General features: G+C 39.2%; 2 protein-coding genes across 5 annotated transcripts in view; both read right to left on the reverse strand.

Annotated features, from left to right (window-relative positions):
- Positions 1-285: 285 nt before the first annotated feature.
- On the reverse strand, positions 286-14108 carry lrrcc1 (leucine rich repeat and coiled-coil centrosomal protein 1). Of its 2 annotated transcripts, XM_071491735.1 has the most exons (19): positions 13708-14108; positions 12681-12886; positions 12446-12511; positions 12178-12345; positions 10359-10525; positions 9635-9850; positions 9153-9349; positions 8186-8360; positions 7208-7356; positions 5888-6092; positions 5460-5599; positions 4795-4996; positions 4026-4211; positions 3570-3744; positions 3113-3276; positions 2709-2917; positions 2255-2392; positions 1313-1448; positions 286-575 (listed from the first exon to the last, which is right to left on the reverse strand). In XM_071491735.1, exons 1-19 carry the CDS (start codon positions 13749-13751, stop codon positions 465-467), a joined length of 3054 nt encoding a protein of 1017 aa, XP_071347836.1. In that variant the 5' UTR covers positions 13752-14108; the 3' UTR covers positions 286-464. The 2 variants fall into 2 exon arrangements, with proteins under 2 accessions (XP_071347836.1, XP_071347837.1); XM_071491736.1 differs by lacking the exons at positions 12446-12511; positions 12681-12886; positions 13708-14108 and having other exon boundaries at positions 12227-12343.
- A 2000-nt stretch (positions 14109-16108) lies between these two features.
- Positions 16109-23615, reverse strand: part of LOC139629228 (RNA-binding Raly-like protein) — a 39128-nt gene continuing 31621 nt past the window's right edge. For all 3 annotated transcript variants that reach the window (XM_071491738.1, XM_071491737.1, XM_071491739.1), the window contains 7 exons: positions 22444-22519; positions 21574-21621; positions 20612-20805; positions 19511-19624; positions 19093-19250; positions 17487-17524; positions 16109-16761 (listed from right to left, as the gene is read on the reverse strand). In XM_071491738.1, the coding sequence (XP_071347839.1) occupies positions 17492-17524; positions 19093-19250; positions 19511-19624; positions 20612-20805; positions 21574-21621; positions 22444-22519 (623 nt within the window). In that variant the 3' untranslated portion in view covers positions 16109-16761; positions 17487-17491. The remainder of the gene's footprint in view (positions 16762-17486; positions 17525-19092; positions 19251-19510; positions 19625-20611; positions 20806-21573; positions 21622-22443; positions 22520-23615) is intronic.

Raw genomic sequence — 23615 nt, forward strand, 5'->3', positions numbered from 1 at the left:
CCACTTGCAATGTAAATCATTTACTATGTTGTCCTGTCTTCATTTCCATTCTCTCCTTTACTCATGTCTTGACTGAAAATCTTTGTTGTAGCTTTATACACTTCTAGAATTTAAAAAAAAAAAATTGAGGTAAGCTTTTCCATTCTGTGTTCACACCAATTTAGTTTGTGCATAAATGAAACAGCCATAACAATTTCAGACATTGTTCAACACAGAACCTGGTGTTCTCATTGTCACTTTGTGTAAACCCAATTTTGTTATTTGTACTGTAAAAAAGAAAAAATATGCCCAAGAGAGAATTTATTAGATAAATCATGATAAATTAAAATACAACAATAACTTAAACTTAAAAAATAGATAAAAAGTAGTAAACTGTAATTGTATTTAAAAAAAAATACAATACTATTCTCCAGTGTTTTAATTCATACATTTCTGTAGCAGCAAAACAAGAAATATTTCATGGGTTAAAAGTCTTTAATTACACTAGTGAGACGTTTCATTTTCTCTTCCATGATTCTCTTGTTAGTTTCCGTCTCCTCCAGGAGCTGACGCATCTCCTCCTCCACTTCAAATACCTGAGGGAGACATGCACAAGCAGACAATCTCAGCTGCAGCAAACACACGACTTCTTTAAACTGTTCAATACAGGATTTTCATGTTTATAAAGTCATCTAATTCAAGCCTTTAGTGGCTACAAATGCTTTGTTGGGTGAAACGCAGAGAATCAAAATGGGCATAATTAGAGGTAAGACTGATCGAAACCATGGAGGCCTGTTTTACTCACAAAATTGTCAGAAAACATTTTGAAACATCAGATCTCCATTACAAGATTTGTTCTACTTCCATTTATTAATTTCACAATGTTTTGTTTTTCTCAAATCCAGACACTCAGCTATGTCAAGAATGTCAAACTTTTAATGACAAAATCTTTCCCATTATGCATAATGAATTACAAATCCAGTGGTTAATTAAGCAACAAAGACTTTGCATGAAATGTTTATGTAGCTGTTTGTCCTCCAGCATGATCACCTGTAACCATTGGTAACCACTTTCAAAACTGCTTCTGTTCAGCATGGTAAAGCAGATAAAACATCAGAAAACCACATTACTGCACCACATCAAATATTAAGACTATTTTAATTAGAATGTGTACAATATTTACCACAGACAGACTAATCCTTCATTCATTTTAGCGTAAGGACTAGACCTGGCTTTTTTTCATGTTTCTCATATATGAACACACAAAACAGCTCTTCTTCTCTCCGACTTAAAGGGAAACTGTGAATTTCTGTGAAAAGTGTCTATATTTTACCATCTGTTTGGCTTGATCTATCTGTTTCTGCTTTTCATTAGCCATTCGCAGCAGCTCAGCTTGATGGGCAGCCTGGACAGACTCGAGCTGTCGACGAAAAGCATCGTCCACACAGTGTAACTTCTCTACTGCAGCTCTGTAGGACAGACAACCACAAATAAAACATAATATTACTTGGATGGCGTCTAAACTGCCTTGGGTACAGTAAGTTAATACATTTTAGGATGGATGGCCCCAGAAAGGAAACACCAACATAAATCTAAACCAATAGTGTAATTAAAATGGCATCACAGGTAAAATTACATTTAATACAGTTACAAGTCTGCAGAGTTCTCCAGCATTTGGGTTTGGGAGAGAGATGGAAGAATGGAAGAGACGTGTATTTCACAAATAGTCCTTACTTCCCGAAAAATAGTTTTGAGTGAGAAAAACTGTATTTGGTCTTCCTTTTACGCTTAGTAAGATAAGCATTTCATCAGCTTTCTTGACCATGGAAATAACTTCCTTCTCCTCCAGGATTTAGTAACACTGCACAGCTGCCCTAACCTGCTCCTCACAGGTGCACAATGATAGGACAAGCATGTGTGCACATTACATAATAAAGAGCATTTGATTTAAATTAACAATTTTGATTTCATTCAAATTTAATGTGATGGATTTTGTCCAAAATAATTGTTCAATTTAAAGAGCTGTGCCTGTTCCATAAAAAAATTCATTCAAATATACAGATATTTTTCACCTCTGATCTCAATTATTTGACATATTCAACAATCTCTAACGAGTGCAATATAAAAAAGATGAATATATTTTGGTTATGTAGGCATGATCCTTGAGACACACATGAGTAGATCAATAGCATTGTAATAGCAGTATGTGCAGGCCCAGAAAGGCAGATGGGAAATCTTGAAGGGAGATTATCTCTCCTCTGATATTGTCGCATACTTGTGTGCTTCTGTTGCTTTATCTCTTTCTTCCAGCAGCAAGCGTTCCTTGGAATCAAAGTTGTCCTTCATGCGCTTCACCTGGCTCTCCAACTGAGTGAGCAGGTCCGCTTTCTCCTGCCACTTCTTACTAGAGTCACTGAACAGGGACAACATATCAGAAAACATAATGGTGTTTCAGAGAGTAGCTGCAACATTAATGTTTAGTCATCAGCAGCAGCAGTCTTAGGCCACAATGAGGGTTTGGGTGAAGTTGCCAACTAAAATAAAAATTTTACTACAACATTACATTTTACTTTTTATATGGTGTTTTCAAATAACTTTTTTATACAATACAATGATAAAGTGATTATAATTGGCCCTTTTATCCTTGTCTCACTTCATTTTCCACACGTGCAACACTCGAGCAGACCTTTTCTGTGCTAAGTATAGTGTGTTTGTGATGCCACCCTTGCCTGTAAACTCTTTTGACCTCCTCAAGATCTGCCTCTTTGTCCTCCAGCTGCTGTTTCAGCTCCTCCTTGCGCAGGCTGACATGTTCCAGCCGCTCTCTCAGCTCAGCCTGCTGGGCTGTTTCCTCCTCCTGCTGCTGCTGGTACCTCTTCTGGGCCTGGACCGCCTCCTCACGCAGCCTACGGATCTGATCATCACGCTCCTGCAAGCCCTAGACAGCAGGAAGGTGGGGGAGGAGGAGAGACTGCCTCAGTGTGTGTCAAGATAAAAACAGGATAGGACAGACAGATAAATACATATACACAAATGCACATAAACATACCCCATCTCACAGTGCACATGGTAAAATGCACAAACAAAAAGTGAAAGCTTCTGGTTCTTTTTTGTTTTTCTTTTGCTGTCTTACCTCTTTGAGTTTGCGGATGGTCTCTGTCTGGTCATCAATGATTTTGGTCTTGATTTTCAGGGCATCATTGTCCCTCTCATTCTGTTTCTTCTGCGTCTCCAACTCAGTGCTCAGCACCTCTATCCTAGCCTCCAGGCGCCCCCGGTCCTGAGCTAAAGAGGCTCCTAGCAAAGGGATACACATAAAATTGTAAACCAGATCATGTCTCTAATGATTGTGCTTGTGAAACTGTACTATAACTGTCCTATAACTGTTAATATTTCATGTAAATGAATATGAAAGTGTGTCTCACAAATAACCACTAGATGGCATGCTTTCCTGACTCATTGGCCAAAGCATTACAGACTAAGATGGATTCTTACAGTCTGTAAAAACAAATAAAACTGGCTGTCACTGTGTGCCACGCACTGTGCTTCTAATTCAAAGTGGACATGTGCCCTCCCTGGACATCTCCCACCTTGCTGGGCAAGCTCCTGGCCCCAGATCCTCCTTTCTGCCCTGAGGCCGTCTATCACTGACTCCTGAGCTGTGAGCTGAGACAACAGTCGCGCCTTGTCTTTCTTGAGCAACTCGAGCTGCAGGCCATGACGCCGGTCCTGCTCCACTTCTCCTTCCAAGGAATGCAGACGGCTCTGGCAGACGGACAGACACAGAGATAGTATTAATGATCAACGGCCATCTGTCATGGCTAGCAGATGGAAAGGCAGCTGGACTGTTCAGTATTTATCACGTCCCAAAGTAGTCAGTCTCCTACAGGCGCAGGCTGAACAGTTTTTGAAAAGGTAATGACTGATGCCCAGGACTGGTCACCTCTACTCTATCTTATATAATGTGATTTTTTTTCAAACCTGAATCAAGTAATTTTCTCTTAATTTACCCGGAGGTTTAAGAAAGAAATCTCCCTGTGTTGTACCTTTAGATCAGTGACAGCGTCTCTTTTGGCTTTGATGAGCTCAGTGATGCGGTTCTTCTGTTCTTTGACCATGGCTGTGAGCTCCTGCACAAGACAGCCTGATTTTTTCTCCCTCTGCTGGGACTGGGTGAGGATCGCCTTGAGCTCCATCAGCTCTGTAGACATCTGATCACAAGCCTCTTTCACCTACAAACGTAGAGTGTTAACTGAATGTGAATGAGGCAGCTAGGAGTTAAACAGAGTGAAGGACTTTTGGTTCAAGCATTACCCGATTTTATCAATCAATGTCACTTTTGATGTCTCACAGAAAAGGTTTCAGTATTGCTGATATACAGAAAGCAATCTTAGAGGTTTTCATGAGTGAAGGTTTTGGCTTGCAATCTGTATCTCATTCAGACTTTTCACAAAGGTCAAAAGTTTGGAAACTTAAACTAGAAAAATGTGTAAGCAGCAGCAATCAAGAATAAGATTACATTTTGTGCAGAGGCTGAATAAAATTGGTAACCATAACGAGAAAGTACAGATTGATTCAAATCCAGGCCTTTTGTATAGCTTTCTTCCTGAGGCAATCACAGACTACTTGTCCAGAGTCAAATGATCCTAATTCAATCTTAGCTTTCACCATCAGTCTATAGAGATTGGGGTCAATTCAAGTTCAATCATTTTACTTTTCACTGGACACAGTAATCTTTTATCAGCTGGACTGCACAGAGAATATAATGTGAAATTACAGGCCATCTGTATGGCTGTTGTCCATGTTTTCGCAGACCTCAGAGAAGCGAGTAGCCTCGATGGTTAGTGCCATGCGGAACTCATCCTCCAGAGCAGCATACTGCTTCCTGGCCTCTGCCAGTTTCTCCTGCAGCTCTGCCTCCCTGTGAGCTTGTCTCTGCTCCACTAATGCAACTTCTTTTGCCACAGCCTCATGGAAATCCACCCCGCCAGGCTGCAACCGCAACTCCAGCTGTTTTCTGTAAAACAACGCAAATAAGCACAGTACATTGACATGTTTAAGAGCCTACTGTGGCAGGAGAGTCTTCACACTGTAATTTGTGGGTAATAACCTCTAAAGAAATTTTGCTACTTATAGTGTTTAAACCCCCTAGGCTTTGGTTTGATCAGATGTGACTGACAGTGCTGAAAACACAACAAACAATCCCACACCATCATCAGATATTGATTTAAATGGTGCTAAATTTTGATTGGTGCACAATAGTATCTGACATCACCTTTCACCCATTGAGCCCCACCCATTAAAAAACCAGTGAGACAAATAAAAAAATGTGAAACACAGAAAAATCTGTGTGGGATTGCATCGCTTCTAATACAATGTTGATTAAGAAAATAGGGAGGACAGAGTTTATATTAAGCAACAAATATATAATAAATTAAAGGTCTTCTTCCAGTGATGAGTATAAAATCCTCCAGATCTACCTGTGCTCTTGTTCCCTGGTTGCGAGCAGCTCATGCAGCTCATGCAGTTTGTCTTTGTGCTGGCGTACTGAGGCTCTCTGGATGTCCAACTCCCTCTTCAGAGCAGCGGCCTTGTTCTCCAGCTCCTGGTGCCGCTTCATCTGCGGAGGGTCAGCACATGCTGTATACCAGCCAACAATGATTCACCCTCTCTGATGAATCCTTTTATTTTTAGGCTAGATCACTGAATTCTGCACTAGTAAAACTAAAATCAAGAGTGACATAGGGATAGGTAATAGGAAGTAACAGAAACACAATGATAGTTTTACATTTGCAAGAGTGAATAAAAACTTGCACTGGCTTCTCTAGAATGACCTGAATAAATGTACACTGTCTGTATCAAAACAATGACACAAGTGTTCTTGGGTATACTATACCAGCTACTGTACCTCTTCAGCCTGTTGGCGAGCCCTGAGGGTCTCTCCATGTGAGATGCTTTCCTCCAGTCTGTGAAGTGCAGTCTTGTGTTGTTCTTCACTGCTGCAGGCCTGCTCCAGCTGCCGGGTTAGGGACTGACACCTCCCCTCCAGCTCCTCAACACGAGCCTGTAGTCCAGAGTGCCCCGATCGCTCCTTTAGCAACAATTCTTTCAGTCTGGATGGGAAGAAAACCATGATAAGGATGTGCAAGAAAAGCAGGTGTAATTTTTTTGAATGACTCTTTTTACTGTATATACAAATCGGTACAGGCATCTTCAACCAGTTTTGTGATGCCATCGACTGTCCTCTGTGTTTTACCTCCCAGTGCTAAAAAATGCGATAGCATGTGAAATTCAAGAAATCTGACATTATAGTATCGTCAGAATCTCATCTTAAGGCAGAGAGAATGGAAATGTAGTGGGAATGAAAACAGGAAAAAATGATTATACAAAAGGGCAGTCTGGCGGGAAAGAAAAACAAGAGAAAAAAACTAGCCTGGGAGAAACACAGTACAAGTAAGAAAAACTGTAGGACCACCTCATAGACACTGGTTCCCTCTTTAAATGTGCCACGATGAGTCATTTCTCTGTAATCTGTCTCCTGATGAGTGAGGGAGTCAACAGTAACAGCTGTGTTCAGTGTCATTAGAAAGTGACAGTTAAGATTGATTCATGCAATACCGCTGACATATGCTTGTCACCAGGCTTCTAATTATAATCATAATGCAGATTTATCTAAGCAGGGTGTGATACAAATGAGGACAGTGCACAAAATAGCTACCTGGCTCTCTGGCTGTGTCAGTGTAGTGCAGAAAGAAGGGATAGAGATAGGAATATTTAATTATAGATAATTATAGCCTCCAGCTATAATTTAAATATAAGGTACATAAGCTGGATGGGTGCGTGGGTTAATGATCTTTTTTATACTAAATAGCTTTATTATCACAGACAACTGCACGAATATTTAAAGGTTTTGGTGTGATGAGCCAGTATGTGTGCTTTATTTCATAAGAGGCTTTGGGACAATGATAGTGAGGAATTTTTATGGTGGGATGGATACTCATTGTTCAAGAATGAGACAGGCATCAGGCCCTGGACTCAGGAGAGCCAATACAAAAGATGAAGAGGGTAGAAATGGATGAGAATCCATTATGCAGTTGACAACTAAAATCCACAGAGACAAGGTCAATTATCCCCTTTCATCATGATATCTGTTTTAGAGCTGCTGCAGCAATCCACATGGAGGTTTGTGTGCATAGTGTATACACGTGCATCTCTTTTTTCCTCTTACCGGTCTGTGGTGTGCAAGGCCATGCTCTGAAGGTCTTTTTCCTCAGAAACCCTTGTCTGCAGGCACTTAAGCTCCTCTGTTAGCTTCCTCACAGCCTGCTCCGCCTTCCAACGCCTCTCCCTTTCCTGGTCACGCTCCTCCACAATTGTCTGAGCCACACACAGACACAAAAACACACTGAGTGAATGTCTGTCCTCTAATTGTAATGTTTGGTGATCTAAGGGATGCACAATTAAACAACACTGAATGTTGGAAAAGGTTTTTGAAGTTTTTGTGAGTTCCTGTAAAGGATACTGATAATAATAAAGGGGAGCTCGACTGATTTTACACATCAAGGTCTGTTACAGGTCGCTCTCCCTCTGGAGCCTTTTGTCTCTCAAGAGGGAGCTACGCAAAGTCTGATTTGTTGCCTCAAGTGATGTCACTTGACATTGAATGATCATTGTAAACTGCATATTTGGGGTTTTTTGGACTTTAAAAAAAAAAAAAAAAAAGATGGTTGATGTTTCATAGACTTAACGATTCAATTAATCAAAGGATATCATCAGATCAAAGGCCAGTGCTAACATTGGCTATGTAGCAATAGCAAAACTTACAAGCTTACATATCTTCTTTAATCAATAATGAAAATAATCCTTGGCTGCAGCCCTAGATGGAAATATGTTATCTCTATGTGTGTCAAATGGTGGCTGGGACACAGTTGAAGTGTTTGTTTTTTTTTGGTTAGTGGCAGGGTGTTATCACTGAAAGGGCGGGAAGACAAGTGCAAAATGTTTTTGCCAGTGCTGTCTATTATTCTACCCTCTGTGTGTATGTTATTGTGCACACGTAAAAAAAAAGAAAGCAGAGATGTTGGTACAAACACATAGCGGATGTCTGTTCCCCTCTTGTACGGGGACATGACGTTTTTCATATTACAGTCATCCAATAAAAATAGAAGCTGCCATTCAGTCTACAGATGGCCTATCCATCCTGTACCCTGTAGGTTTCCTCCTCCGCAGTGGACTTGCTTTTCACATCGCCTGAGGCCTTAGCAACTCTCAAGGGTGCACTCCTTGTTGGCCCAACTGCGTCTACGCCTCCTGCACCACCAGGCTTCCTCCTGGGCCCCACAGCAGACTGTGAACTCCTCTGTTTATGATTCTCCTGATCGCTGCACATAAAACAAATCACAGGTATTGAACCAGCTGTAAAATTGATTATAAACAGCCCTCAAGCTAATGTCTGGTTCAGTAAAGGTCAAACCAGATTACTTTTACAGGTAAGCAAAGTTTGAACAACTTTAAATTGAATTTTGAGCTAATATTTTAAAATCACCTTGCTTTTGATGAGGACACTTGGGAGCTTACTTAAGTTAAATTACTGAATCTTAAGCGCATCATCAGTGGCTGATGAATTAAGATGAGGGTGTAGACCACAGAGGCATGGTCATTAATCATGGGAGTGAGATGACAGTGGTAATTTCTAACATAGAGGAGGAAAAGTTTACCACATCACTCAGAGAAGAAAATCTATCGGCCCCTTTCAGCAGAGTTTAAAAGGATTTCCTCTTCCATCACAATACACGGTGATATTTAGTTGATGCATGATGTACAAAATGGAAATATCTGTCTATCTGTGATTTGTCAATTATTACATTATAAACATTTCTGTGTCAGAAAACTTGGCAAGTATATGAATGTGATTATCATTACTCAAAGGTACACTCCCTGATTTTGTTATAGTGTCCAGCAGTGCTCAAAATGTCTTCAAACAGCTGAGTTTCAGAACATTAATAGCCAGTTCTGAGGAGTTTGGGCTTTGTGGGGGCAGCAATCGGCTACTATAACAAAGTCAGGGAGTCCAAATGAGAATATGATGGCAAAACAAATTATTTTCACTCCAGAGTAGTTAAGCTGACAGCTGAAACACTGTTATGCGTAGAGGTGTGCAGGCAGAGACTCACCTGTCTGATCTCCTGCCTTTGGTGTCCTTGCTGGTCATCCTCGATATGCTCTTACGATATTTGGGGATCCTGGAGCGCCTTTTGTTCTCCTTCCCGCTGTCACACTCACTCTCTGACGTGCGGTCTGTGTCCCTCTTGGCTTTTCGTAAGGTCACCACAGAATGAGTAGAGCCTCTGGATTTGTCACCTGCAGGGGCCTGGGTAAATATTGCAGAAATACTGAATACTGGAACCCTAACCCAACATTCATCCTTTAGATGAATGTTCTCTTGAATGTGAAAATGCACTGTTATTAGTGATATTTTATGTGACTTACATTTTTAAGCCCTAGCAACATATTCAGGCCAAATACTATTGATTTCTGTTTTTAAATAACTCACAAATGGCTGTGTGTGTCTTTACCTAGTGTCACCTAGTGTACACCTCACACATAAACTTCTTAATAAATGATTCAATGGCTTTCAGCAGTGTTAAATAAGCACCTGCTGGATGAGCTGCGACACCTGGTGCTCCAGTTTCCTGATGCGTTGTTCATTAACGGGGTCTGCTAGATCAGCCACAGTGGAATGAACTGGCTGGAAGCCCTGGCGAGCTGGTTGTGCAGCTGAATCTGTGATTGCTTCAGAGGCAATCCGCTGACGAAACTGGGTCAGCACCTCATCGATGCGGGGCGTGGTGAGAGGGCCATCCCCTCTAAGCTGCAATGGAAACTTAAATTGTAACTTAATTTTAAACTTTATACTTGTTCAGTAATATGACACTGTTCTTTTTCTGTTAGCACTTTCAGGGAGTGAGAGGACAGGCTGTGCAGTGAAAAATCACACTTTTTTTCCTGTGGGTGTGAATGAAAATCCGAAATGCACTACAGATGTGCAAAACAAGTCCATCAAAGATTAAATGACTTTGAATAGAAAATGCCAAAGTCATTTTGTATCACATTTAAAAAAACATTTTGTGAGCCATGTAACGGCTTTTAAGGCAAACTTCTTTCTCTCATGCCTCTCAAGTTCTATTACATTGTGCTGTGTATGAATGTTGTAAATTAGCTGGGTGCGTTCTTCAGTGAAGCCAGGTGTCTCTTGCAAAAAAGACAATTTATGTATTTATCATTTTCCCTGCTAATTTCTTATAGAAATATCTACATTATGGTTACTATATTGACATAGATAATTGCATGAATAAGTGTAGTGTGGTATCAATAATTACTGCTTCATTGTGACTTGTATCTGAGGAAAGGAGGAGGTCCACGTAGTCCTCCAGACCAGGGATATCACAGGGACTGCCTAGACCCAGGTGTGATGGATTTCCCAGCCGGTCCAGGCCATCCAGGACAGAGATCTGTGGCAACGACTGCATGACAATCTCCCTGTAACCTGCAGTATGACAGACACACACATAAATTTGAAAAACCTGACCTGACTATTGCCTGACTAAAACATCAGGTGTCATGGTGGTTATGTTGCATAAAATCAAATAATCTATGTCTAAATGAACAACCTCTCTTCTGCATGTGCTATCCTCATATTCACTATCGATGCAGCTCATTTAATGAGAAGTGAGCACTGCTAGCATTGGTGTTATCTATGCTGATTGACAGCAACGGTTTTAAGAATGCTTTAAGTATGTCCTCATTGATTTAAAGAGATGCTTTCAACTACTGCTGCAGTGAATTAATCATGAACAGGAGGATATGGATAATGGGTAGCAGCATAACACAAAAGATTTTTTACATTATCCGATTATAAAGAGACAGGGACAAAAAACGCATACAAAAACTGATTACTATCAGTGTCTGTCAATATGACTGCTACTGATTTTCACTGTGCTTTCATTACAGACAATAAAGGGGATGGTGGTGAGTCAGTTATTCTGAAAAATCCAACAATTATCCCCTTCAGTAGTGAGTGATTCAAAAACAGAGAGAGAAAAAAAAATCTGCTTGTTATAGCACACATTGTTGATGTCTATTATTACACTTCTTCATTGTCCAATACCTAAAATCTGTCATATACACTCAGCTGCCAGTTCATTAGGGATACCTAGCTAAAGCTTATGTGGTCAACATCAGTCCTGCAATAGATTCTATTTTCATGGTGGATGAGTGTTCAAACTATTTTTGAGTGTTGATTTTGGAGGCTGTTGTCTGTGGTGCTGGGAGTGTCCCTAATACATACTGTAGTTTACCCTCACTGATATAGATGTGGTGGAAAAAATAGAAAAATCTAAGAAGGACCATAAAGTTGAATCAACACATTTCTAAAAAAGTTTCAACAAAAACTGATCATTATTAACTTCGTAAAGGTAAGGTTTCATGTGGGCCTGTTGTAATGCATTGCTTGCAAACAGATAACTCCAAGCATGTTCAGTGCTGCAAGTATTTTTTGTTTTGTTTGTTTTTCTTTTTTTTGTTTTAATGGTGGTGAATTCTAGTGCGGGATGTTGATGTGTAGTCTGAAAAAGGTGGGTTTCCAGCCTCCAAAGGTAAAATAGATAGGATCTATTTTAGGAAGGTGTACCCATTAAACTTGAAACTAATTATCAACTCATCTGCTGATTATTGTTTTTGACTATATAATTAATCCTTTTTTTCTATAAAATTAAACGGTGATAAATGGTGTTATGATTTACCACAGACCAAGGTGTCTTGAAATCTTTGAAAACCAAAGATATTCAGTTTACTATCATGAATGACAAGGAAAAGCAATAATCTTCACACTTCTGCTTAAAAAAATTACAAATGATTACTCAGTTGTCAAGATAGTTGGTGGTTTTCTGTCAAATGACTAATCAATTGATAGAGTAACTGTTGCAGCTCTATCTTTGTTAGTAGTTAGTTTAACAATGAACTTGATGTTCTTCAGTCTCAACACCAGGCTTTTTAAATTACTAAGCACTTTTGACTGTACCATGTAATGTTTGTTTATTTTGCATATCAGCTCATGTACCCATACAGTATATAAGGCTGTTATTTATAGGTAACAATCTAGTTACAACTGTACTCCAAAATAACATTTTCATGCCCTACCTGGTGACCTACACACAGGGTTGTCTCTGCCATCCTGGCTTAAAGTCACCTCTCTTAAACTTTGCAATCCCAGCAGGCACTGCAGCAGTTGGTCGATGCGGTCCAGGTGGTTGCTATGGAGACTGAGGTGCTTCAGCTTGTACTCCGCGCCATGAAGATACAACAAGCCTAACGAAACATCAGGAATCAACAGCATTGACATGTCAATCACTTAATGTTTTCATTTAAATGCAGAAAAAGAAAACGGTTCTGTCATTAATAAACTCACCAGTGAGGTTATTTATCTGATTGTAGGACAAGTTTAATCTTGTTAAGTTCACAAGGCCATTCAGTCCTGAGGTACAGGGAGAGGACATTAACAACTGAGTGACTTTACAGCTCATAAAGCAGTTACAGCAACGTCAGAGTAAACACAAGAGTCAGTAATGAAGAATTATTACTTGGGGAACTCCCACAATGTTGAAACATTTATTATCTGACTAAAATGGTGACTAATGACTCACCTTCAACCCTGGTGATTAAGTTACAGGATAAATTTAATGTTCTCAGGGAAGTGAGGGAACTAAGACCCTCAATCTTAGAAATGCAATTGGAAGAAAGGTCTAAGTGCCGCAGGTGCCAAGCTGAGGTCAGGCCCTCGATCCTCGGGATGTGATTGCAGTGCAGACTGAGTGATGTTACAGTGGGAGTCAGGGGAATATCCAGCAAACTAAACAGAAGGCAACAAGGGGAAACAACAGGTTCATCATAAAAGAAAAAAAGTTTAATTACTTAGTACCCAGAACCATTTTGATCTGCAAAATTCCTTTCTCTAGCAATAAAACTTCAATTAAACTGAATTAAATTAAAAACTTCAAGTTTCCCAGAGTCCAATTGAACATCTTTTAATATCCTATTTTGCCTGACAGACAAAAACCAAAAACATTCTCTTCCCAGATCATTTCATCTGAAGTGTTTATAGAGTCCTCAATGAGGCGATTTCTGGGGCTGATAGTTGCTGGATTTCACAAGGAGAAAGCTAAAAGGAGAGGAATATTAGGAAACATAAACATACTTTTGTGCAACAGAAGAATATTTTTATTTATCCCATTAATCAGTGTGTGATCCTCATCACTTCCACTCAAATTAAATTTCATCCCACTTTATACTTTTTCTCCGCTATGCTAAACATTGTGCTTTTTACTTCACCATGTTTACCTTACAGCTGTAGTTGCTGGTTGCTCTGCAGATTAAAATTTCATATACAAATTAAACTACCAAACAGTATATAATACAATTAAAATTAGCTCACCTCTGACTAGCCTCAACATTAAAATGCTTACGCATTAATGTATCAGTAATAATAGTCCAATAATATAACAAGTTAATAGGTAACAGTATAACACTACTTTTACACTTGTTATTCTAAGAACATTTTGCTAATTACACATTTGTAATTTTACTTTACTTTATCTTAAAATGAGGACTTTAAATTATGGCAAAACAAACTTTATTAACATTGGGAAAAATATAAAAGCAGGGATTAGTTACCTCGTTATATTCTTGTCAATAAGACTCAGCTCCTTGTCTCCCATAACGACGTGTTTGTACTATCTGTGTGCTGTTAAACATCAAACTGCTGTCACATTAAGTTAAATGTGCAGAGGACTTGGGAGGAAGGTCCCGACACAACCAAATCTTTAGCTACGTTACCTAGCAGTCTAGCATTTACTATCGATCGAGCTAAAACGAAGCTAACTCATTCAAAACCGTCTTCAAACTACGGTTACAAAAGCCACCAAGCGGAACGTTATATTTCCTAAGTGCCGAAACAGCAGAGTTGAGATAGTTAAAACATTTCTTCTTGTTGTTGTTTGCAGCCTCTGTCGAGTTGAACTAGCCGCTTCTGGCATTGCACTTCCTGTTTACATGACGTTGTTAACGGCAACATCCGGGACACCGAAAACTCCGTCCGGGCTTCTTACAGGTCAGCTGAGAGGATTTTAAAATCTTAAAATGTTAGACAAAAGATGGACCTGAGGTCAAATATCTCAGACAGTGCACCACCAGTGTTTTGAATAATGTGTAAGTGTCCTGAAACAGAGGAGCAAGGTACCAGAGCAGTGGTGCTTAAGTCAAATCTGGCCCCTGAAATCAGTTTTTGTTTTTCTTATGTCTGGTTTTTGGTCTTTTCTGTCGTTGATATTTATGGATCTTTTGCTATTTTTGGCCATTTTATATTTTATGTAGTCCCTCTCTCTCTGTTGGTTTGTTTAGAGCCTGTTTGTAGTTGTTTGACTGACTGCCTAAACAGGCTCAGGGGGAGTTATCTGGGGGTCAGGGGCCCTGGGTAGCAGGCCTGTTCAGTATGCCATGCATACTTTCAATGTCTGATTATAATCAATGATTTGCAAGACAAATTGGGTCGCAGTCTAATGGACATGTAACAGCAACATTGCATTCATTTAACCATAAATGAAACAGGTAAGTGTTTAATGTGTGTATATAACTACATCTCACATCTCACATATGAGTGTTTTTTTTTCAGAATAATTTTTATGCTTTCTTTCCCTAAAATATAATTCATAAACCCATTACATTGTAATCTGTCTTCGACTTATAGGCCTATGAAACAATGCATACTGTCACTTGTGCATCCTTGCTTAGCTATGGCTAATCACAGATGTGTTATAGAGATTCTGACCCCTATTGTACTCATAATTCATCTAGCAGCTACACAGGCTGGTGATTAATTCAGTTCATCACACACTGAACCTTGTCCTTATTAGAGGAGCTGCATGACTGATCATTGTACCCACTGGCTGCTAGCCAGTGACAATAGAACCAATTATACCTGCAACCTCGCCAATAGCCCTCCTTAACCTGTGAAAATGATGATCTGGTGCTAATGAAGTGAGTGAATTAGTCGTGCCATCTGTTGCTGCCTTGCCACCACTTACCTCTCTTAGTCCATAGTTTTCAAAGTCATTGCAATAAAAAAAAACTTAGATATTCTCATAGCCAATTAGAGAATAGGCCTAATGTACAGGAATACTTTAATTAAACTTGAGTGGAGAATTTGTATATTTAGCATCATTCTATGCCATAATGTTCACCTTGCTATTGTCATTTGTTTTGAAAATGGTTAAAGGTTGGAGTCAAAAGTCACACAAGTGTTGAGTCAGGCAGCAAGTTTGTAATATAATTTCTATGTAATGCAAAATTATCTTGCTATAGGATGACCAATGAATCTGTCTTCTTTTGCCTTTTTCTCACCTTTCTGATAGCAATATGCAGTACCACTTTCTGCAGAAGCCCACAGTAAAAAAAAGTTGGAACACTCGTAGGAATTCTTTGCATCACATTTCAAGGCTTCATTTACTTCCATTACTGCAGGAAAGCTGTAAGTTAACCAATTTCTTAATCCCTGAAAAAGGCCTGTTTGTATGAAATCACATTTTTTTCAGTTCCTTTTTCAGTATTTTTATTTATTTTTTAACCTTGGGCAGTTTACTGCTTCCCTTTGTACCATCTAAGGTTATTCACTGGACTTGAACTGCTTCAATTTCAATAAAACCTAGAAAAATGAAAAACTTTTGACAGGTACTGTATAACTTCAATTTGAGTCAGGTATGAACTTTACAAAGCGTACTTCTCATGTCATCTGAGGTTAATAAAAAACAAGATAGCTGAAGTTGTTTTGCAAGCCTTAAGTTAAAGTGCCATTTAAATGAAACTGAAACAGTCTGCATATTGTTTTTTTGTTTTCTTTGTCAAAAGCCACAACACTGAGGCAGACTTTTTTTTTTTTTTTTTTTGGGGGGGGGGACATGTTTATTTCAAAAACTGTTATCATCCATAGCTATAACAGATGCAATGAATACAAACAACCCATAATAGCCACATTTTTAACATGCTGATAGTAAAAAATAGTCATCTTTTGATTACCATAAAGAGATTGTAAACAGAATTTTAAAATGCATCTTATCGTGTATAACAAATGACAAACATGTTATGCATACAATACTGTGTGGAGACATTGTGAATAAATTACATACTGTACATTTCAGCAAAATGTACAAATTAAGCAAATCACATAATCAAGTGTAAAGAAAATGTGTTCCTCATACATTCATATTTAGCTCTCTGCCAGCATTGTGGCTCAGTTACAGTTTTCAATGCACAGAAACAGAACAAACATATATTTGCAGTACAACAAAGGATCTTAGTTGTCATGTCTCATGGTTCATCTGATTGATCACGTAATTGTATTTTTGTTCACAATACAGACCGTAATATATTAAGCACACAATATACTGTATTGTCCTTATTTTTCAGAAAGGCAATCAGTTTGAAGAGAAATTATTGATTGCTCTTTGAAGTTGATCTTGCAGTAGTTTGGAGACTATTCATAACCAGCATTTTCATCAAATTACACATCAGGAGTGTCATGTTCTAATGAGCCAAACAATCAACAAACAAGTTTGAAAAACTCTTCTTTCTGCTGTCACTGCTTTCCTTAAATTTCAAATACACCCTGATCAAGAAGGTAGTGCTGGTATGTGTTCTCCCAACTTCATGTAACGTAGGCTTCCTTTCTCCCAACTTGAAAAAAGATGAAAAAACAGACACACTGCAGTGAAACTTCACTGTTACTGTCATTCTGTCTTTCACAGAAAACTTAAGGAGAAAATGTGGCTGCAGTTTCAGGTTAGGTGGGTGGGGGCTGTGACTAAAATAAACTAATACTAAGAGCTGATATTACCTGAAACTGCTGACTGAGATATTCACCCGAGGACAAACAGTTCATTATGCCATCAACTTAACAATCTATCATGTTCAGAGCACCTGAAAAAGATTTCTGTTATCGGGCACTTGAGGACAGCAGGGAGGGAATGTCAGCCAAGAGGCAAATTAAATCTCACAGCTATTTGTTCATACAAAGAAAATCAGGGGAGATTTAAATGTCGTTTGATGGAAAGTGCGGATGAGACGGAGTCCTATCTCTGTGGCTGTTCAGACAGTCATCAGTGATAACTGCAGAGAAGCTGCCTTTCCATGCGCTCCCAGACGGAGAGAATGACAGTCCATTTAGAAGAACAGAGTGGGGGATTAAACTGGAAGGTGATGAGCAGTGTTTCTCTCACTCTCGCTCTGCTTGAAAGTATACAAACAAGCTGCAGATTGCTTTGATTTGCTGTTGCTGCTGTCTATAAATTGTTGGGCATTCTTGAAATGAAATTGTAGACGGCGTATGCTGTACAGTGATTGGTTTGTTTCCTTGTAAATGAGGAATTCTATTGTGCAAAAGAGTAGGATTAAATACTGACCTTACTCAGTTGTCAATGTCTGATATGTGGTTCTCTATCTGCAATACAAGAAAAAAAATGATTATGAGATCAGTGTAGACATTAGTGGGATACACTGTCATCCATACTTATAAGTGGAAACATTAAGAAAAAACATGTATACAGTACATGGGTTTGCTGATATACATGCTGATTTTAAGTTTTATGCAACTGGTATCTATTGGAGGAAGCCTTTAATGATGACCAATAATCAATGGGTTAATCAATCTAATAAACCATATGAGTGCCAGAGTCTGCCCAACTCTTAGAAAACGTAACGAGCATGGATGGTTATTGAACCAAATACTTTTTATTAGTTAGTACCAACCAAAGTATGTCAAAAGTGTTCAGTAGCAAAAAGCATTCTCAGTCAGATTGTATGAAAAAAGTATGGTTGGTCGTAAACTATTGTCAACAAATCCCACAGAAAGAACAAAACTAACAATAAGAACAATTAGATCCTATTAACAGGAATCGTCTGTGTATCCAAAGCCTGATGTATCTTCTTCCTCTGAGGGTTAGGGTGTCCAAAAACGACTAAAAAAACACAGCAGTGAGCCACACTGTTGCAATGAGTGATGTGCTACTTCATTACAAAAAACATAACTCTGAAACTTAATTTTAAGTCAGCCATACAAACACTGTCCTGCAGTCTCACAAGAGCACCAAATGTGTATTGATTTGCAGTTGAAAATAGCCCCCTAAAAATACACAATTTACTCCTGTTTGAGTAATGTTTGCGATGAACTACAGTGTCCAGCTATTTTAGGAAATGGTTTTGGCTTTAGAAATATACACTGCCTGTTCACAAATCTCACATTTTTCATGTTCAGCTGACCTGATGTGAACTGTCTAAAAGACTGGATAGGCTGTGCTAGCAATTATCAAGAACTGACTGGAAATGTAACACTATCCTCCCTTGAATTAGTACCAAATAACAAGAAAGAAACCCTTCTCATTTCCTGTAGGAAATTATTACGAAACTACACTACAGACAAAAACGCGTTGTATTATAACAACCAACCTTAGTACCAGTAGAGACGCTAGTTATTGATTGTGTATCTAGTTTTTTTTATCTAGTTATTAGTAGAGAAATAAATGTGGTTCACACTAGGACACAATGTATCCTTTAAAGGAATAGTTTGACATTGTGAGCTTAGCTTAGCACAAAGCCTGGAAACATGAGGAAACAGCAAGCCTGCCTCTGTCCCAATGTAATATAATACCAGCACATCTAAATCTCCCTAACTATTATGTTATATCTCATTTGTTTAATCTGAACAAAACCAAAGTAAAAACAAATTTTTTACTACATGTTTCCACTCTTTGTGGTAATCTAAGATGTACAGCTAATGTAAACAACACACACACACACACACACACACACACACACACACACACACACACACACAGTAAAGTGACTAAGCACACACCCCTCACACTCAGAGGTGCTTCTACAAGTCCATGATTGGACATGCATCACACCTCAACCCAGCTGAACACATTTGCATTTACGTCAGAGATAGGGGAACTCAATTACCCCACTCTGTCCTTGTTGAGACTGGAAATGGTTACTCGGCCTGCTCACCATATCGCTGGTGCCTTCATCTTCAAAGTCGTCTTCACCCCCGTCCGTCATCTCCCCTGCCTCCACCTCGGCTGTCCCCTCCGCTTCCTCTCCACCGGAGTGGTCTGCTGCATCACCATGGAGACATTCACACACCTCCTCTTGTTTCCTCTGCATCTCTGGCAAAAGAGAGAGAGAAAGCGAGAGACAGAGAAAGACTGGCAGTTAACATCAGAACATAATGGATTTATTGAATTGAGCTTTTTTTTCAGACAAGCCACTCTATAAGCTTTTAATATTTTCAATATCCCTTTGTCCTCTTTCCTCAAAGACTCTGCATCTTTTATTTCGCTACATAGGGAGCACTCTGTCTTTTCCCTATGCGTACATGCATACCCCTCTAACAGACAGGTTCTCCGTCTCTTCTGTCAAGTCTTACCAGCATCAGAGCGATGTTGTCGCTCAATCTTCTCCAGCCTTCCCAGCAGTGAGTCGATCTTGGTCTTGATCTGTGACAGCTCCTTTTTGATTGTTAGGAGTTGGTCTGTCTTCACTGAGAGCATACATTAATAAAGTTAAGAAAGCATGGCTAATTTGATGTTTGACAAGGAAACAGACAAAGTTAGAGCAGCAACAGCTGCAACACTGCACTGCTCTGAAATGTCTTGAAGGGTAAGGTCACTGCTAGAAATGTGGCTGAGGCACAATCAGTGAAAGGGCATGGGGATGAAAGTTTGTGATATTTCACTGTGCTGCATTGTGGGGAGAATACTGATGACTATCTGTCAAACTATAGAACAACTGAAGAAAATTTGCACTTTCATACAATCTGAATCATATTTCTGGAGTTTTGGCCACCATTCTGCAACAATAACACTTTATTTAGCACCTTAAATCCGCATTCATTGATTGATTTTTCATTGATTTTGCTGGCATCACGAGGAAAGTAGTTCAACAAGCTATTAACACTGGCTCGTGAGCTGCTAAATGCTCCACTATGTTCACCAGCTAGTCACTGACTTTATACAATATACTGATGAGAGCAGCTTTAATGACTGAGATCTTGGAATGTGGCAGAAAGAAGAAGAGACAAAGGCAAACATTATTATATGACTATATGATAAATCAATCTTTGGGTTTTGGAGTGTCGGTTGGCCAAACAAGCATTTTCATTGTGGGCTCTGGAAAATTAAAAGTGGCTTTCTTAAACTATTTTTTGCCATTATAGACTAAATAATTAATCAATTAATCAAGATAGTAATTGGCAGATTAAACAATAATGAAACAATCATTAGTTGCAGTCTGAAACCTGTCGGACTGTGATGGATTACCACTCGTGTTTTTTTGCCCTGACATTGTAGCAATGTTGCCATGTTTCCAAATCTCAGCAATTACTTTGGTGAGTAGATTCTTATTATATCTTATAGAAATAATGACCAAAACCACAAAAAATACCTATGTTGTAATAAACCAGAATGTCTCTGTAAACAGAGCAGGAAAAAGTGAACTAGAGGAACGAAAAGGGACAAAGAGAACTTACGTTTAGGGCCTGTGACGGAAGAGCCAGCATTGAGCGCTCGAGAGGAGGACGAAGAGGAGGAGGAAGAGGAGGAACAGGCTCTGACTGGAAAGGAGGATTTGGCTCTGCGTGTGGACGGGACAACTAGTCGCGAACGTTTGATGGGGATCACAGCCCGGGTCGGGGGCACGACACGGCCGTGGTACTCAAAGAGTCTGAGGACACATGAAAAATAAAGTCGCAGCAATCTCAGCAACAATAGAAATGTTACAAAGGAATTACAGTGCAGAAAACACATTTTTTTTTAAAAGAGAAAGGAAAGCAAACAGCAAAGTGTGCCATCAAGTTGCTGTTTTTTTCAGTCATTTCTGTGGTGCATAAATGTTGTTATTTGAGTGACAAGAAATGGTCACAAAGCAACTAATAGACATGCGGCAAAAGATGTCTGAACAACGGTTGTACATACTGAACAATGCCACGACCATTCAATCAAATCCTGTTCCCTGTTGCCTATGACATATCAAATTGCTAAAATAGCAATAATGACTCAAAGCTGAAGGAATCGACTCTCTGGGATATTGCAAAGCAGAGGAAGTAAACAAACCAATGAATGTCAGAAGAAAGATGCATTCTTTGCCTTGCCAGCACAAATGACCAGCCGGGGGACTATCTGACATTCAGTACTCGCCTATGCGGATAAAAGCGTCATTAGTAAGCCCAACGGAGAGGAATAAAAACCTCCCCAATATGACATTCATTATGCCTATGATAATGTAGTTACTTTGCCTCAGATGGAAAGTGGGCTATTCAGCTAAAAACTCATCTTTATCTAAGTAGCTGTCTTGGAAGAAAGGAGGGTTTACACTGAAGGGCAAAAATCAGGAGAAAAGAGATGGAAAACGATATGAAAAGTTAAGACAAAGTGCCGAGACAAAGAACACCCTGTGCTGTTATTTACCATTAACAAAATCTTTTTCACATACCTACTGTAGAAATCGTCTCTGTAGTAGTCATAGTCAAACTCGTAGCCGCTGTGAACATAAAAGAAAATTTTATGTTCATCTTAATGTCACAGTATTAAAGTGGTGTGGTTCATTTCGTGCGCGAGTGTGTGTAGCCTGGGCAGAAACAAAATCCTGCCAGAAGACTAAGTGAAAATTAAAACATAAGTACCTACACACAAAGGACCAGCGATGTCACAGGAAAAGCAATAAAGCATTTACTTAATTTCAGATTTTAAAAGGCATTAAAAATAGGAGTTGTAAAAAGGCTAAACAATCCCATTTGGCCATGAGATGTAACAAGCTCTCTGATTGGTTGGAGAGCCAACCAGTCACATCATATCCAGGGTTTTACCAGCAAAAAAAACCTGGCTTCAAATTTACTCATCTTCTCATCTAACGCTCAGCAATAAAGTGAAAAAGTGTAGGCCTGTTGTCATTTTTACACTTTTTGTACTAATTAAACAAACAAGACATAAAGTGTTAATTAGTGACCCTTAGAGGTGTTTGTAGGCACATTCCCCCTGTTTCTAACCATTTATGCTAAGCTAAGCTAACTGTCTCCTGGCTCCAGCTTTTTTTGTACTTCTTTCAACCTGTCAAGGGTTTTTTAAGAGGTTTTCTTTGCTTCCAATAAAACTTTAAAATGTCAAGAGCGAGCTAAATGTGTAATACCAACGGACACTAAGATAGCACAAGTGGGGAACTGGCTGTTTCTCCACAAGCACCTGGCCTGCCACTGAGGATCATAAACACATATTTCACAGACAGCACAAGGTACTGCGAGAAAAGTAGGTCAGCAAAGCAATCTCAGACTGATACAGTAAAATAAGACACACATTTCACACAGACCTGTAGAGCGACGAGAGAGGCCTCTTGGAGCCCATCTTAGGCCTGTATGGTTTTGGCTCTCCTGCCATGTTGATGTCTGGAAACAAAATGAACATCAGTGTGGTGATAATGATCCAGCTGGAACTAGCAAGCGTTTTGAAGAAATGTTCATATTGAAGCCTGCAGCAATGATTAAGGTGTTTCACAACACCAATAAATTTGCAGTTCCTGAAAATATGATTAGATATCTAATGAGTTAAAACCAAAGATACCCACTGGAGTCTGCTGAAGCTTCACATTAGCTTGTATGTATTTTTAAACATAAAGAGGACCAGGGATTTTGTCCCTCATGTCCTACATTGGAATAGCGTCAGACAGAGATCTCTTTACAGTTACTATGGACAGGGAAAATGTAACTATTGTATTAAGACAGACTTGAAAAATGTTAAACTAGCCTTTAATCAATAATAAAAAAAATTGCAGCCCTGTTCCACACATTGTTCCAACATTCAAGTTCCTATTCTCAAAATCTCCATTTATGAAAACATCAAACTCACTATAACCAGAATTTCATATTTTCAGACAAAAGTGACACATAAAATCTCAGTAAGCAACTCTCAGTATCCCAGCAGCTAATTAGATCATTTCCTTTTGAGGGGAAAGACAGTGCAAGGTGAGATTAGAGGAAGAGCGTCACTGGCAAAGGCTGCAGGGCTGATTCCCCTAAATCATTTCTCACTGTCTTCTAAATTTCACCTCTTGGCTGAAATGACAGACTTGTTTTTCCATCTTAGAGAACTGGATTTCATGTGGGGAACTTTTCCAGCATTCCTTCACACAGGGCTAAATCTTTGCAGTTAAACTCTGCAGATTCACAGAAGGTGGCTTATGAACAATGGCAGGATTTCTGCTTTGCTTTTACATTATCTTGCCATACAATTATCATGGCAAATACTTTAATATAACACACAAAAGCATAATATACATGGCACCTGCAACAGTTTTTCTAAATGCATCAACAACACCCCTAATGCAAACAATGACACAGTTCAAAATCTCTAAAAATTTAAAAACACAACATGGTCATTATGAAATCACAGCACCAGACAATTCTTAGAAAAACAGGTGGTGGTTTCAGTTACCCAAGCAGCACTGGGCAAAAGGTTTTCAGCCTTTCACATTCACTGTGATAT

Source organism: Trachinotus anak, unplaced genomic scaffold, assembly GCF_046630095.1.
Source record: "Trachinotus anak isolate AG129_WGS33_773 ecotype Australia unplaced genomic scaffold, CSIRO_AGI_Tana_v1 ptg000012l, whole genome shotgun sequence".
NCBI classification, from domain to species: domain Eukaryota; kingdom Metazoa; phylum Chordata; class Actinopteri; order Carangiformes; family Carangidae; genus Trachinotus; species Trachinotus anak.

Coding starts and splice junctions, on each gene's coding strand:
- lrrcc1 (XM_071491735.1), bottom strand. CDS start 13,751: ATGGGAGACAAGGAGCTGAGTCTTATTGACAAGAATATAACGAG. Junction 12,512..12,680: donor CTTAATCACCAGGGTTGAAG/GTGAGTCATTAG, acceptor CCTGTACCTCAG/GACTGAATGGCCTTGTGAAC. Junction 9,350..9,634: donor TGTCGCAGCTCATCCAGCAG/GTGCTTATTTAA, acceptor ATATTTACCCAG/GCCCCTGCAGGTGACAAATC.